We start from the raw sequence: 14157 nt of genomic DNA on the forward strand, positions 1-14157 counted from the left end.
ACTTGCTTTGTTTCTAAATTACTTTCTTACGTACCACTGTTAAATTATTGTCGACATGCCCTCACAGTAGCCTGATAAACTTTGTCTCTGGAAATTCATTTCTTGGCATCTTAATAGAGAATAACATTCCTTCAGCAGTCACGATAAGGCTGTGATTGGCAGACGTCGAAGCTCTAGGAGTAAAAACATGTTCTTCTGACAAATTGCACTGTGATTGTTTCAAAGAAAACCCTCCTCTTGGGTAAAGTATTTGCCCAAAGCCCAAATGATATTTGCAAATTTACAGAAAATGATTTTCGAAATCCTTCACCTAATCTTCTTACGAAACAAAATTATTTCTGATACTCGAAGGCAATGCCCTCGTACACTCTATGAAAGTGATTAACTGGTGAGACTAACTGCTACCATAGGTACAAGAAAGTGTGATAACTGTTTATACCAACTGTGACTTAAAGCAATCCTACAGTTACAAAAAAGCACGTTCAATGAACCCTAGTCATGTTGTATTTTCATGCGTTGTTTTGCTTGGAACAGTCTAAATCAAACGTACACAATGCCAAATATTTGTATTTTGAATAAATGAAATAAAAATTAACACATATCATAAAATAGTTGATAATAATGTCCACCAGCACTACACTTTTGACCAAAACTTCCGAAGAACACTTCATCGTGGCCATTAAACTTTGGTTTAAATTTACCATTGATTTGCTGACCAATCAATAACATCGGTGGATGCTGGACGCTGTGTTAAAACTGTCGCCACTAAATGTAGAAACAGTGAGTGAATGGGTGTAACGCCGCTTTGAACATTATTCCAGTTATGTCACGGCAAGTCAGCTAAATGTGGGAGGAAAGCCCACAGTGAAGCAGGTCTCAGACGTTTACCGCTACGGTGACACACGAGCACGGTGCGCCGACTCTGCATTCGAACCCACAGTTACAGGTTTCTGGACCCGTGAAGATCCGGGGTAGAATAGGTCTTCAGCAACCCATACTTGCCGTAAAAGGCGACTAACGGGATCGGGTGGTCAGGCTCGCTGACTTGGTTGATACATGTCATCAATCCCAATTGCGTAGGTCGATGCTCATGATGTAAATCACTGGTCTGTCTGGTCCAGACTCGATTATTTTACAGACCGCCGTCATATAGCTGGAATATTGCTGAGTGCGGCGTTAAATAACAAACAAACAAACCAAAGCCGTAGACGACTGGGCCCCCAGAAACACTAATACTAGTCATATTAGTGCAGTAACGAAGAAGAGGGAAGAAAAGGAAAACATCTCAAATTCCCTTAGGTGAGAGACATATAACCAGCCCATCTTGAATGGATGTATCTGGTTTAGTTCTGTACAAAGTAATTGCTTCTCTACTGCCGAGCGCAGGGATCCGAGCAGACATTAGCTAGAGGCAATGACTGAAGCCCAGCGTTTGAAGTAGGGATTTCTTCAGGTTTAATTACAAGACTCCTAAATCTAAAGAAGACATGCATTTCATACAGACCACCAGTGGCAAAACTACGAACAGCATGACTGGTGTAACGTTTCCCAAAACACTGGTGATGTTCTTTTTAGAGGAGAGCTGTCAGTGTTGATAATCAGCCATGTCGATGATCTGATATCGTTCAATAATTGTCAAATGCCGATTCCCTTCCATTTAAACATCCACTGAAACAAAATGGTGGATTGGTTGATTGGCACCAGCGATGCCCCCTTTCTTGCTCATCTGTTTCAGAAATCGGAATTTCTGCTCGGATTGGCAAAATCATAACAAGGGAATCTGGCCAAGAAGTTTAACTTCAGCTTAACTTCAGCTTTAGGTGTATCGATGATCTGATATCGTAATAATTCTCAAAAAGCCAATTCCCTTCCACTGATCCCAGAAATAAAATAGCCCAAGCTTCTCTAAGCCTAAATGTTTGATGTTGTTAAATATTCTTTATATTCTTTTGATTCAAACGGAATATATAGAAATGAGTTTGAAGGCTATAAGGACATTGTTTATGAACGAGTGTACACAATTAATCATCTCGTACGTCTGATCAGTGATCTTTTCCAGATGCACAAGAAAGCATGTAACGACATTAAACCATGTTATCATAAAAGTAAATAACATGGGGATATCGTATATCAGGAATTCTACGATGAATTTGGAATTTACTCGATTCTGATTGGACAATCAGAGGTTATTAAATCACAATAAACCCCCTCTGATTGAAACAGCTAGTTTGACGGCCGCATTACCGCGGAAGCTAATACTTCAGTCATTGTAGGTAGGCAAATTTAAATAATTATATCTACAATTACAGGTTACAAAATGCACAGATGCGGTTACTACAATATTCAAAGTATGTGTGGCAATACATTTCGTGCAGAAAACACGCTAGAAATCTACAAAGGGATTGTATTTACGTTTTGGAGACACAAGAGAGTTTGGAATTTTGGCTCCTTTCTGTGACGTCATATCTTTTGCGTCACAATGAGCGAAATGACGTCATAATGGTGACGGGCGATGTCGAGCGAAAGCCTTGCAAAGCTTGCTTTGTTTTCTTTAGGGATGTCCACCTCATGTTAGCTTACCAAGTTGCCGTGCTTATATGCTTTCAACGCCTGTCATATGTTCGAGTGAAGTATTACGGTGTAAACAAACTGCTTGAGTATATACAGCGCCATATTTTGTTCGGTGATTCCGTAATTCAGATCGATACGATAACCCACTCAAAACACTGGACTCAACCCATACCGCTTCACTCAGTATATCCGCTAACACCAAAGAGTTCGCGTTTTATTTAGTCATGGTAGAATGGAGATACACATACTATGTTTTCAATGTAGAGCGTTCGGTTCCACATTCAGTTTAGCGCGGTTGAAAACACAGATCTCCTAATTAACTTGCAAGAGACGTTATCAAGATAAACACTCCCGATATGGTGACGCTATCACTGAAACATTACCGTACTTGCCTCGAGTATTGACCATCCACGGTGACGCTAACAGTCACATTACCGTACCTAGCTTAAGTATTGACCATCCACGGTGACGCTAATACGGTCACATTACCGTACTTGCCTCGAGTATTGACCATTCACGGTGTCGCTAACAGTCACATTACCGTACTTAGCTTAAGTATTGACCATCCACGGTGACGCTAATACGGTCACATTACCGTACTTATCTCGAGTATGCCACTTGGTGACGCTAACACGGTCACATTACCGTACGCACCTCAAGTATTGACCAGCCATTGTGACGCTAACGCTGTCACATTACCGTACTTGCCTGAGTATTGACCAGACTTGGTGACGCTAACACGGTCACATTACCGTACGCACCTCAAGTATTGACCAGCCATTGTGACGCTAACACGGTCACATTACCGTACGCACCTCAATTATTGACCAGCCTTGGTGACGCTAACACTTGTCACGTTACCGTACTCACCTCGAGTATTGACCAGCCAAGGTGACGCTAACAGTCACATTACCGTACTTACCTCGAGTATTGAACCCAGGATAATCTGGGCAGTGAACCGAGATGCTTTCACCAGCTTGGGTATAGTTGTAGCACAGCAACCCGTCAAATGTTGCGTTACAGTATAGCTGTCCTGAAACAAAATACATCCAGATAATATTTTCAACTAGGCAGTGTGTAACGATAGCGATTCAAAACTCGCTAGAAAAGTCGCGATACGCTTTACGATACTACACAAGAAAACACACTGGACATGTTAAGGAAACAGTTTCCATCGTCAAAGGAAATAGCAAAACTAAAACGTATGAAGTAGATTTGAGTCGATTTGTAAATCAGTGGATTAAGACCTATTTAACATACGAATGGTTGGTTGGTTGGTTTGTTGTTTAACGCCGCACTCAGCAATATTCAAGCTATATGACGGCGGTCTGTTAATTATCGAGTCTGGACCAAACAATCCAGTGATTAATATCATGAGCATCGATCCACGCAGTTGGGATTGATGACATGTATCAACCAAGTCAGCGAGCCTGCCAACCCGATCCCGTTAGTCGCCTTTTACAACAAGCATAGTCACCTTTTACGGCAAGCATAGGTTGCTGACCTATTCTACCCCGGAATAAAGAGTCGATTGGTAAATCAGTGGATTGAGACCTATTTAACATACGACCGCCTCCGTGGACGAAAGGACTTGGTGTCTTTCCGGGAGGTCGATGGTCCGGCCCCGGCCGCGTAATACCAAAATACCTTTGAACTCATCAGGTGATATTCAGTTACGATTCTAAAACCTGGACCAGTTCGTTGAGGAAAGCATTTGTTTCTCCTATTTTGATGACAATTTAATAGATTTACGATCTCGGCCCTGTTCCAGTGATCTTAGGGGGCACGGGTGGCCCAGTCGTCTAAGGCACCGCGATTCGCTGTGCAGAGTTGCGTCCCTTGGACACGCCAGAAACCTATGAGTGTGGGTTCGAATCCCGGTTCGCCTCGATTATGTTTCTAGGTTTGTCAGCACCATACCCGTGCTCGTGGGTTTCTCCGAAGTGGTAAACGTCTGAGACCTGCATCACTTCGGGATTTCCTCCCACATTAAGCTGACACGCCGTAATATAACTGGAATACTGTTAAAAGCGGCGTAAAACCCAACTCACTCACTCACTCCAGTGATCTTAACGCAACGACTACGTACGTAACCAATAGCGACAGAGTCCTTTCCCTATTCGTCCTAAAGACGTGTTAAAGAAGCCTTTCACAATTCAGCTTATGCAGTAGAAGTCTATGTTAAATTACGGATGGTACAATCACCTTAACGGTAAGATCGCTTTGTCGAACGGGGCCCTGGTAAAAATGCCATATGGAATTGATCTTGGAATTACACCCTGAATTGAGTTCAAACAGATCATATCGTCACAAGCGCTGTTAAAACTATCAAAACCTCAAATGATAACCAACTCAGCTTAGAAGTACTACATGATGCAAAACATTGACCAGCTCGTATCAAACCTTTTTCACTATTACTTCAAAAAGACCACGAGCGAGCTTGTTCCCATTGTTTGAACAATCTGATTATTAGTTCATTTGAAAACCAAACAGAATTCATTTGCCCTCTGTACAGATGACTTTGGGCACCTTTAGAGGAGCTGGATGAAACGTTATTTTACTTAAGGCTAAAGGGACAGATTGTCAGAATTACTGTAAATACTCTTAACCCGTGCTAGTTTTTGTATCTTGAAACAAATTTGAACAAAACGGACAAAGTGCACGATGAGGAAGAACTCAAAGTTAAAGACGAGACATTTCAAAGATGCATTTGAAAAATTTATTACAAGATGAAGGAAGTATTATTATCTGAATTATTTTAACGCACACTATTTAAAAAAACACGGCCTATGGCCTAATTTGATAAGTGTATGAAATAAATGTAACGAATCTAATTACATTGTGGACTTTTTTTCAGGAACGCCAGGAGCAAGTTTTAAAACATATCTTCTTTTCCTTTACTCGTTGAAAACTGAAGAGAGAGGTTTGGCCAGGAGACACAAACAGTGGAAAAAACGGTTTTTATAGTTCGCAGCATGCTCGTAGCTGGTTGGTTGGTTGGTTTGTTGTTTAACGCCGCACTCAGCAAAATTCCAGCAAGAGTGTATAGTACTCCATATTTCCAATCAATGAACAATTGGAAGTAGAATCTTTCGAAGAATAATTGAGGTTCTCCCTGTCTTCTCTGTCTTCAGAATACTTTACATCTTCATCTTTTTACTTTTTCACTATCGTGTAACAGCACCAGATTCCTTTGTCTACATAATCGCCATGCACTTGCGAGTATGCACACCGTTTGTTTGTTTGTTTGTTTGTTGTTTAACGAGCGACCCGTGAAGATTCCGGGGTAGTATAGGTCTTCAGCAACCCATGATTGCCGTAAAAGGTGACTATGCTTGTCGTAAAAGGCGACTAACGGGATCGGTGGTCAGGCTCGCTGACTTGGTTGATACATGTCATCGATCCTTATTGCGTGGATCGATGCTCATGATATTATTCACTGGAATGTCTGGTCCAGACTTGATTATTAACAGACCGCCGTCATATAGCTGGAATATTGCTGACAACAAACCAACCAACCAGCCAGCCAGCATGAAGCAAGAGAAGAAACTCTGGAAAAAAATATACGGGACCAATTTTCGAATTCAGTTTTGACAAATATCTTATAGATAAGCATGCAAAGTTTAATTCATGACGTCATTCATTTCGGACTAGTAATATGAGTGACATATTCATTTCTCTTACTCAAATACTTTTTGAGTAAAGCGGACGGAAGGAACGACGGACGTTCCTATGTCTCTGAAAATGTAATGTTTGACTATTGCATTGTTGTAAATAAAGCGACAATACCTTTTTGTTATATAGGTGACTATGCTTGTCGTAAAAAGCGACTAACGGGATCGGGTGGTCAGGCTCGCTGACTTGGTTGATACATGTCTTCGATCCCAATTGCGTGGATCGATGTTCATGATATTAATCACTGGATTGTCTGGTCCAGACTCGATTATTTACAGACCGCCGTCATATAGCTGGAATATTGCTGAGTGCGGCGTTAAACAACAAACCAACCAACAACAATCATTAGAAATCTCTGCCGAAAGCAGTGTCTATTGCATGATTCCAGCTATATTTTGAGCATGTGTTTATTAATCACATGAAATAGTGACGATACCAGGTGTTCGCGTAAAGGTATTGCGTCCTCGTGGGTCGTTTGTTGGTTGTTACTGACACAATGCAACGTCGATTCAGATCTTCGGAGTTATGAGTCCATTGTGAAACCCCGATGAACTCGATTGCATTGTGGTCTTATTACACTGGCTCCAACCCTCACACGCTATTCATAATCATTACAGAAGAAGTCATGTCACAATTGTTGGACACGAATTGCCCTATCCATAACAATTACAAAATTCGCATGCTTCTAAGTGTTTCAGTAATGTTTATTTGCAAAGTACACGAACATAATGCAATTTTTACCAGAAAAACAATACTATTCTGACGCAGTTTTATGACGCAGGAGACGCTTGCACCTATTACCGTCACAGATTTTCAGTGATCCATTCATTGTATTTTCCTTTTGTCTTTGACAGATAATGAAGACAGATATTCTCTGGCGTAGACGTGTGATATTTAATTAAGGACCTATCAATTCATATTTGCCATAACAGCAATACATACATTTGATGACATCTATGTACTTGTGAATGTTGTTGTTAAATGTGTTTGGTTTTATACGGAAACCTTTTAGGTCCATTTGTTTTTTTATTTTTGTTCGATACAATCTTGAAATTTGAAGATACTCTCTTGATACAGACGATACAGAAGTTGAAATTTGTAGATACTATCTTGACATTTCAAATTTCAAGATAGTATCAACTTCTGTAACTTAGTTTCTTGAAATTTCAACTTAGTATCTTGAAATTTCAAGATAGTATCGAAAACAAATTTAAAAAACAAATGGCCCTAAAAGGCTTCCGTAGTTTTAAGCCGCTTTTAACAATATTCCAGTCATACCAAGGATGGGACGCCAAGCTTGGCCTTCATACATTGTGTGGAGCCAACGCTGTAACCAAACAACTACCCCACATTCTTGGATGCTGCTGGAGTGAGTTGTACTTTACGCGTCCTCTAGCTATATTACAGCAATATCACGGCGGATGGACATCAGAAATGGGCTTAACACATTGTACCCACGTGGAGAATCGAACCCGGGTCTTCGGCGTGACTGGCGAACGCTTTAATCACTTGGCTACCCCACCGCCACTGATTTGAAATGCCAAATAGAAACGCTGAAGAAAACAAATGAGGACAGCTTTCAAACGATATCATGTAAATTTTTCGAATTTTCAAAATAGATCTTGCGGAAGATGCTTACAGTACATAAGAAAAGTGGTTATTTTATCTGTATGAGAGGAATACAGGCTATGTAATTACAGGCATAATAATACAACGTTCTTCTCAAATTGCTCCAAGTGCGTTTTTCCATATCTGAATTATGCTATTTGGCCATGCATACATCTTCGATGCTTGACAATAATTGCTGCCCAATGAATATGCCCCGAAAACAATTGCTGCCCGATTATCAACTAAGAAAGAAAGCCAACATCATCTTAAAGAAGGAATTGTAATTTCTGTTTTTATACATCAAGAACCTCCTTGTTCCAACGAATGACTACAGAGATTCAGAGAATGTCCTTGAATACGACCGGCAATACATACTATCATCATGGTCACATGTTTCATCTCTCTTTGACCGCCTCCGTGGTCTAGTGGTAGAGCGGAAGGTCCGGGTTGTGATCCCTGACCGCGTCATACCAACGTTAAAAGATGGTACTTATTGTTACCCTGTCTGGCGCTCGACATTAAGGGGCTAGAACAAGGATTGGACGGCTCGGAGTCATTATTCTGTGTCTGATTTGGGTATTCATGTAAAACAATAAATCGGCATCACTCCGGACTAGTACAAGCACACGCACACGTGACGTGAAACCCAATATCACCTCACCTCATCTCCCTTTGTAACCATGTCTTGCTTAAAGAGCGTCATACGACTCTTCCTCAAAAGTTGCTTGATCAAGGTTACAACCCTCAAGGACTCATTTAAGCTTTTAAAAAGGTTTGGGGTAGACGCGTGAAGGACATTTCCAAATTTGACGCATCGGAGACGAAAATGAGGTCCGGTGCAACTCTCTATTTGGACTTGAACCGTGTGTTCTCCTGTTGTTGTTTTTTCAGGTAAACAATTTGTTTGCCTTCGTTGCGGTTGGTTGGCTGGTTGTTTTACGCCAGATAATCCAGTCATTGATATCATGAGTATCGATCCACGCAATTGGTTGGTTGGTTTGTTGTTTAACGCCACACTCAGCAATATCCCAGCTACATGACGACGGTCTGTAAATAATCGCGTCTGGACCAAAAAATCCAGTGATTGATATCATGAGCACCGATCCACGAAATTGGGATCGATGACATGCTTCAACCAAGTCAGCGAGCCTGACCCCCCGATCCCCTTAGTCGCCTGTTACAACAAGCATAGTCGCCTTTTACGGCAATCATGGGTTGCTGAAGACCTACATGTATTCTACCCCGGATCTTCACGGGTCGGGATCGATGACATGCTTCAACAAAGTCAGCGAGCCTGACCACCCGATCCCGTAAGTCGCTTCTTACGACAAGCATAGTCGCCTTTTACGACAAGCATGGGTTGCTGAAGACCTGTTGTACCCCGGATCTTCACGGGTCGTGACGGTTTGTGGCATCGGTGCGGCAGAATATGCTTAGTACCTTTTCGCGAACATCTGGTGCCATCACTATTTGATAGTGATTCATAAACACATGCTCATGATACAATCGGAACGGTACAATCGATTCTGCTTTTGGCAGAGATTTCTTGTGGCAATGGAAAGGACTTTGTCACTGTTATCATCAAGAGAATGGCCTTATCCCTCATTAACAGTATGGTTCTATTTGTAATATCTCTTTGTCGCCATGTCTTTTCGTCTTTTTCATTTCTTATCATCTTCTGTTATGTATCTACTTCACTCACTTTGATGTATTTTATCTATTCATGTTTTGTGTTATCTTCTATGTAACATCATTGCTTTGAAGGAGCGCTCCTCTTCAACGAAAACACGTCCGCGTTTCTTCCAAAGCCCTCATGGCCGCAGCGTGACGAATTGCGAACTTTCAGACGTCAAAAAGTGCATACTGAGATCGCCCTTGTGATGTCCTCATTATGAATGGGGGCGGTCGGGTAGCATTGTGGTTAAAGCGTTCACTCGTCACGCTGAAGACCCGGGTTCGATTCCCGACATGGGTACAATGTGTGAAGCCCATTTCTGATGTCCCCCGCCGTGATATTGCTTGAATATTGCTAAAAGCGGCGTAACACCATACTCACTCACTCACTCACTCATTATTAATGGTGTTGTGCATATTGCCAGAAATAAAACCATACTTGCAACCTAGGTGTACGCGGTAATGAGCTGCATGAATTAATGAGATGTAACATTCTGTAAACGTATTTTTGTAAGTTTCCTATTCCACGTAAATTTCAAAAGTTGCTACCGTATGTTTTCATTGATAAAAAATGCGTAAACTCAAGATGTTTCTCTCTCTCTCTCTCTCTCTCTCTCTCTCTCTCTCTCTCTCTCTATATATATATATATATATATATATATATATACAATTGTACGGAGCTCCACATGCTGAACCTTATTATTTTGTTTGTTTGTTTGTTTTTTGGTTCTTGAACGCCGCTCTCAGCAATATTCAAGCTACAGGACAGCGGTATGAAACCACGCAATTTGGATACGATGACACCCATCAACCAAGTCAGCGAGCCTGACCACCCGATGCCGTTAGTCGCCTTTTACGGTAAGCATGGGTCCTGAAGACCTATTCTAACCCGGATCTTCATGGGTCGCCGCCATATAGCTGGAATATTGCTGAATGCGGCGTTAAGCAACAAACCAAGTATTAGCATATGACTTCCGATTGATAATCAATATACAGGACGTTTATTGTCGTTAAGTTTGTGATTTGTCCTTCAAGAGACATAGAGAATCTCACCCGAGTGTCTTTTGATATCAAATATATCAACACGAGTTGATAAAAGTGGAAAAATTCCGAGGCTTGGCGAGGATTTTTGCCACTTTTATCTACGAGTGTTGATATATTTGATATCAAAAGACACGAGGGTGAGATTTTATTTATCATCCAACATCATTCTTCCAACTTTTACAATTTGAAGACAGTAATTAGCAGTGACTTCAGTGTAAAAAGTACTGCAAACAGCTTCAGTAGCAGAGCCATTAGTGATGTCATTTGATTGTGATGTCATGGAAACCAGTGACGTCACAATTGTCTGCAAAGCATTGTGATGTAATTTCATTGCAGCGATATCTACAGTGTAGATATTGCTTGATCTAATCCAAGCGATATCTCCTGTGGGAGCCAGTTTTGGATGATAAAAACAGTCCGACTACTCACCATCATTGGGATAGGGTCTGTTTCTAACTGTTGAGTTACAGATGAGCTCATCCAGCACGGACAGAGGCAGCGATTTCTCCACCAACCGCTCCAGCAGGAGCTTCCGCAGGGCAGCGAGGAGAGTCTTGTTCATGGTCTGAAATACAAAGGATGAGTGAGATAGTATAGTTTTACGCCGCTTTTATCCATATTCCAGTATTAGCACCACACCAGAAAGGGATTACGAAATATAAACATTTATCATTTAACTTAAGCATTTATCCATGACATAAGCTTATGACATAAAAACATGTATGTCATACCCCAATGACATAAGTATGCAAATTAGATATGCAAATTAGATAACCGGAAGAGCGAGCGGTTTGATTTGAAACTATATATTATAAGTGAAGTTACACCAGAGATATAATCAGATTACACAGAATCGTTGTTGTTACCGTTATTAAAGTTTCAATTATTCTGCAAAAGTCTGTTCAAGTATTTTGTTTAAAATAATCCGAGGAACTTTTTTTCTCAGCGAATTGTTTATTTTGGTTTACATGGCTATGGAAAACATGTATCACTACGCACGATCTATACGTAAGATTTCGACAAGCTGCTGATGTTAATGTTTAATGCAATTATTCCTTAATTTGGAAGGAAAAATGTGAAAATGATAAATAGAATTCATCACTCGTGTTTTTTAATATGGGAAATATCAACCACGTCCCGTTAATCGGTATTTGCCTCGCCAAAGGCTCGGCAAATACCGATTAACTAAGACTCGGTTGATATTTCCCATATTAAAAAACACTCGTGATGAATCCTCTATATACACTATGTACTAGGTTAGGTGTAAAACGTATGTTCTTGCAAAGGTCTCGCATAATACTATTTGGATTCCTCATATGTGATATTTACGAAACGGAAACACACTCAACCAATGATCTCTATCGATCATACAATTATGTGTGCATGTAAAAAAACACGAGGTAGCTAGGTTGGTTGGTTGGTTTGTTGTTTAAAGCCGCACTCAGCAATATTCCAGAAAGGGATTCACGAAATATAAACATATACACTATGTACTTGGTTAGGTGTAAAACGTATGTTCTTGCAAAGGTCTCGCATAATACTATTTGGATTCCTCATATGTGATATTTACGAAACGGAAACACACTCAACCAATGATCTCTATCGATCATACAATTATGTGTGTATGTACAAAAACACGAGGTAGCTAGGTTGGTTGGTTGGTTTGTTGTTTAAAGCCGCACTCAGCTATATGACGGCGGTCTGTAAATAATCGAGTCTGGACCAGACAATCCAGTGATTGATATCATGAGCATCGATCCACGCTTTTTGGATCGATGACATGCATCAACCAAGTCAGCGAGCCTGACCACCCGATCCCTTTTAATGACGAGGTTTAATGTGTTACAGTGTCAGTGACAAATTTCCCGGATCAAAATGATCACGAAGACATGCAAACCATTAGTTGGGAAACACTTACGATTCGGAAAAACGCACCCAGTGCGTTAACAAAATTAAAGGGCCATGGAGCTGCACGCACTGCACGCGCAGCAACACTATAAACCGTATTAAAGTGCATGTTTTTTGATTGCCTGGCATCTGCGTCAATCGAGTGAGTGAGTAAGTAGGGTTTAACGCCGCTTTTAACAGTATCGCGGCGTGTCAGCGTAACGGGGGAGGAAAGCCCGAAGTGATGCAGGTTTCAGACGTTTACCACTTCGGTGAAACCCACGAGCACGGGTATGGTGCTGACAAACCTAGAAACATAATCGGGGCGAACCGGGATTCGAACCCACAATCATAGGTTTCTGGCGTGCCCATGGGACGCAACTCTGCACAGCGACTCGCGGCGCCTTAGACCCACCACCCGTGCCCCCCTGCGTCAATCGAACAGTGACATGAATACACAATGCCATTTAGGAAGTGGTCAAATGTAACAAATGTCCCATTTGGGATAACACTTTCTTAGTCATTTTGTGGAAGCCTCGGTGGCTGAGTGGGTTAGATCACTGACTTTGTGTGCTGGCGATTAGGTGCCTCACTCTGGCAAGTGTGGGTTCCAATCCCGGACGGGTCTCAACCCCAAAAAGAGAATCTGTACTTTACTAACAAAAGTGTTATCCCAAATATGACATTTGTTACGAACAGTGACAGTTTCAACAACGTCATAGGCCGCTTGATTGAATGGGAATCCCGATCAGCCGAGCCAGGGTTTTCAATGTAGCGCCCAGCACCATGACGAGGCTATGGGATCGGTTTCAACAGCATGGGTCAACACGTGATCGTCCAAGGTCAGGACGACCAAGAGTAACCACCCCCGCCAAAGATCACTACATCCGACTGCGCCACCTACGTGAAAGGGCGACCACAGCCACCTTATCCACATTCCAAATACCCGGACTTCGCAGAATCAGACCGAGCAAGACGTCCTGTTCGACGCGTCATTTTGAGTCGTCAACATGGACTGCATTTGGTGAAATCAACACAGGGTATCGGCTCAACTGCGATGGAGAGATGTCTGGTTTGAGCGACGAATCGAGATTTCTTCTCCGACGATGGGGGATGGAAGAGCACGGGTCTGCAGGACGTTACGCCAGAAACTGCGTACAGAAAGTGGAAGGTTTGGTAGGGGTAGCGTTATGATGTGGGAGGCTATCTCTCATCATAGCAGGACAGGTTTGCTCCATATCAAAGTCACTCTTACGGCTCAACGATACATCAACGAAATTCTCCCCGCACACGTCCTCCAAATTGCAGCCTACGGCAACGGTGTTATCCAGCAGGACAACACTCGGTCGTATACAGCACGATCACAAGCGCTACACAACAACAATGTTGATGTTCTCTGGCCCTCCAGATCCCCGGATTTGAACCCGATAGAGCACCTGTCGGATGAATTGGATAGACGGCTTCGCCGACGTCAGCCACAACCCCAGACGTTGCATCAGTTGGATTTTGCGTTGCAGGCCGAGTGGGCTACCATTCCCCAGGATGTGATTCGCACACTCGTCTCTTCCATGGGCAGGAGATGTCAGGCCGCCATCGATTCAAACGCGTTATTGATGGTAGCTGACCTTCACCTTGGACTTTTCCAATGTACCGATAACTGAGATGACTAAAATCACGAACTGTTCACTCCACAACATT

At 42.0% G+C, this 14157-nt stretch overlaps 1 protein-coding gene across 1 annotated transcript in view; it reads right to left on the reverse strand.

Moving 5' to 3' along the window:
* The window catches only part of LOC124146713 (calcitonin receptor-like), a 119261-nt gene that overhangs the window by 72910 nt on the left and 32194 nt on the right, over window positions 1-14157 (reverse strand). Inside the window, exons 2-3 of the mRNA XM_048386083.1 lie at window positions 11002-11137; window positions 3494-3604 (exon numbers count right to left, since the gene is read on the reverse strand). Of these exons, the coding sequence (XP_048242040.1) occupies window positions 3494-3604; window positions 11002-11134 (244 nt within the window). The 5' untranslated portion in view covers window positions 11135-11137. The remainder of the gene's footprint in view (window positions 1-3493; window positions 3605-11001; window positions 11138-14157) is intronic.

The sequence above is a fragment of the Haliotis rufescens genome, unplaced genomic scaffold, assembly GCF_023055435.1.
Source record: "Haliotis rufescens isolate VD_foot unplaced genomic scaffold, xgHalRufe1.0.p SCAF_10, whole genome shotgun sequence".
Lineage (NCBI taxonomy): Eukaryota > Metazoa > Mollusca > Gastropoda > Lepetellida > Haliotidae > Haliotis > Haliotis rufescens.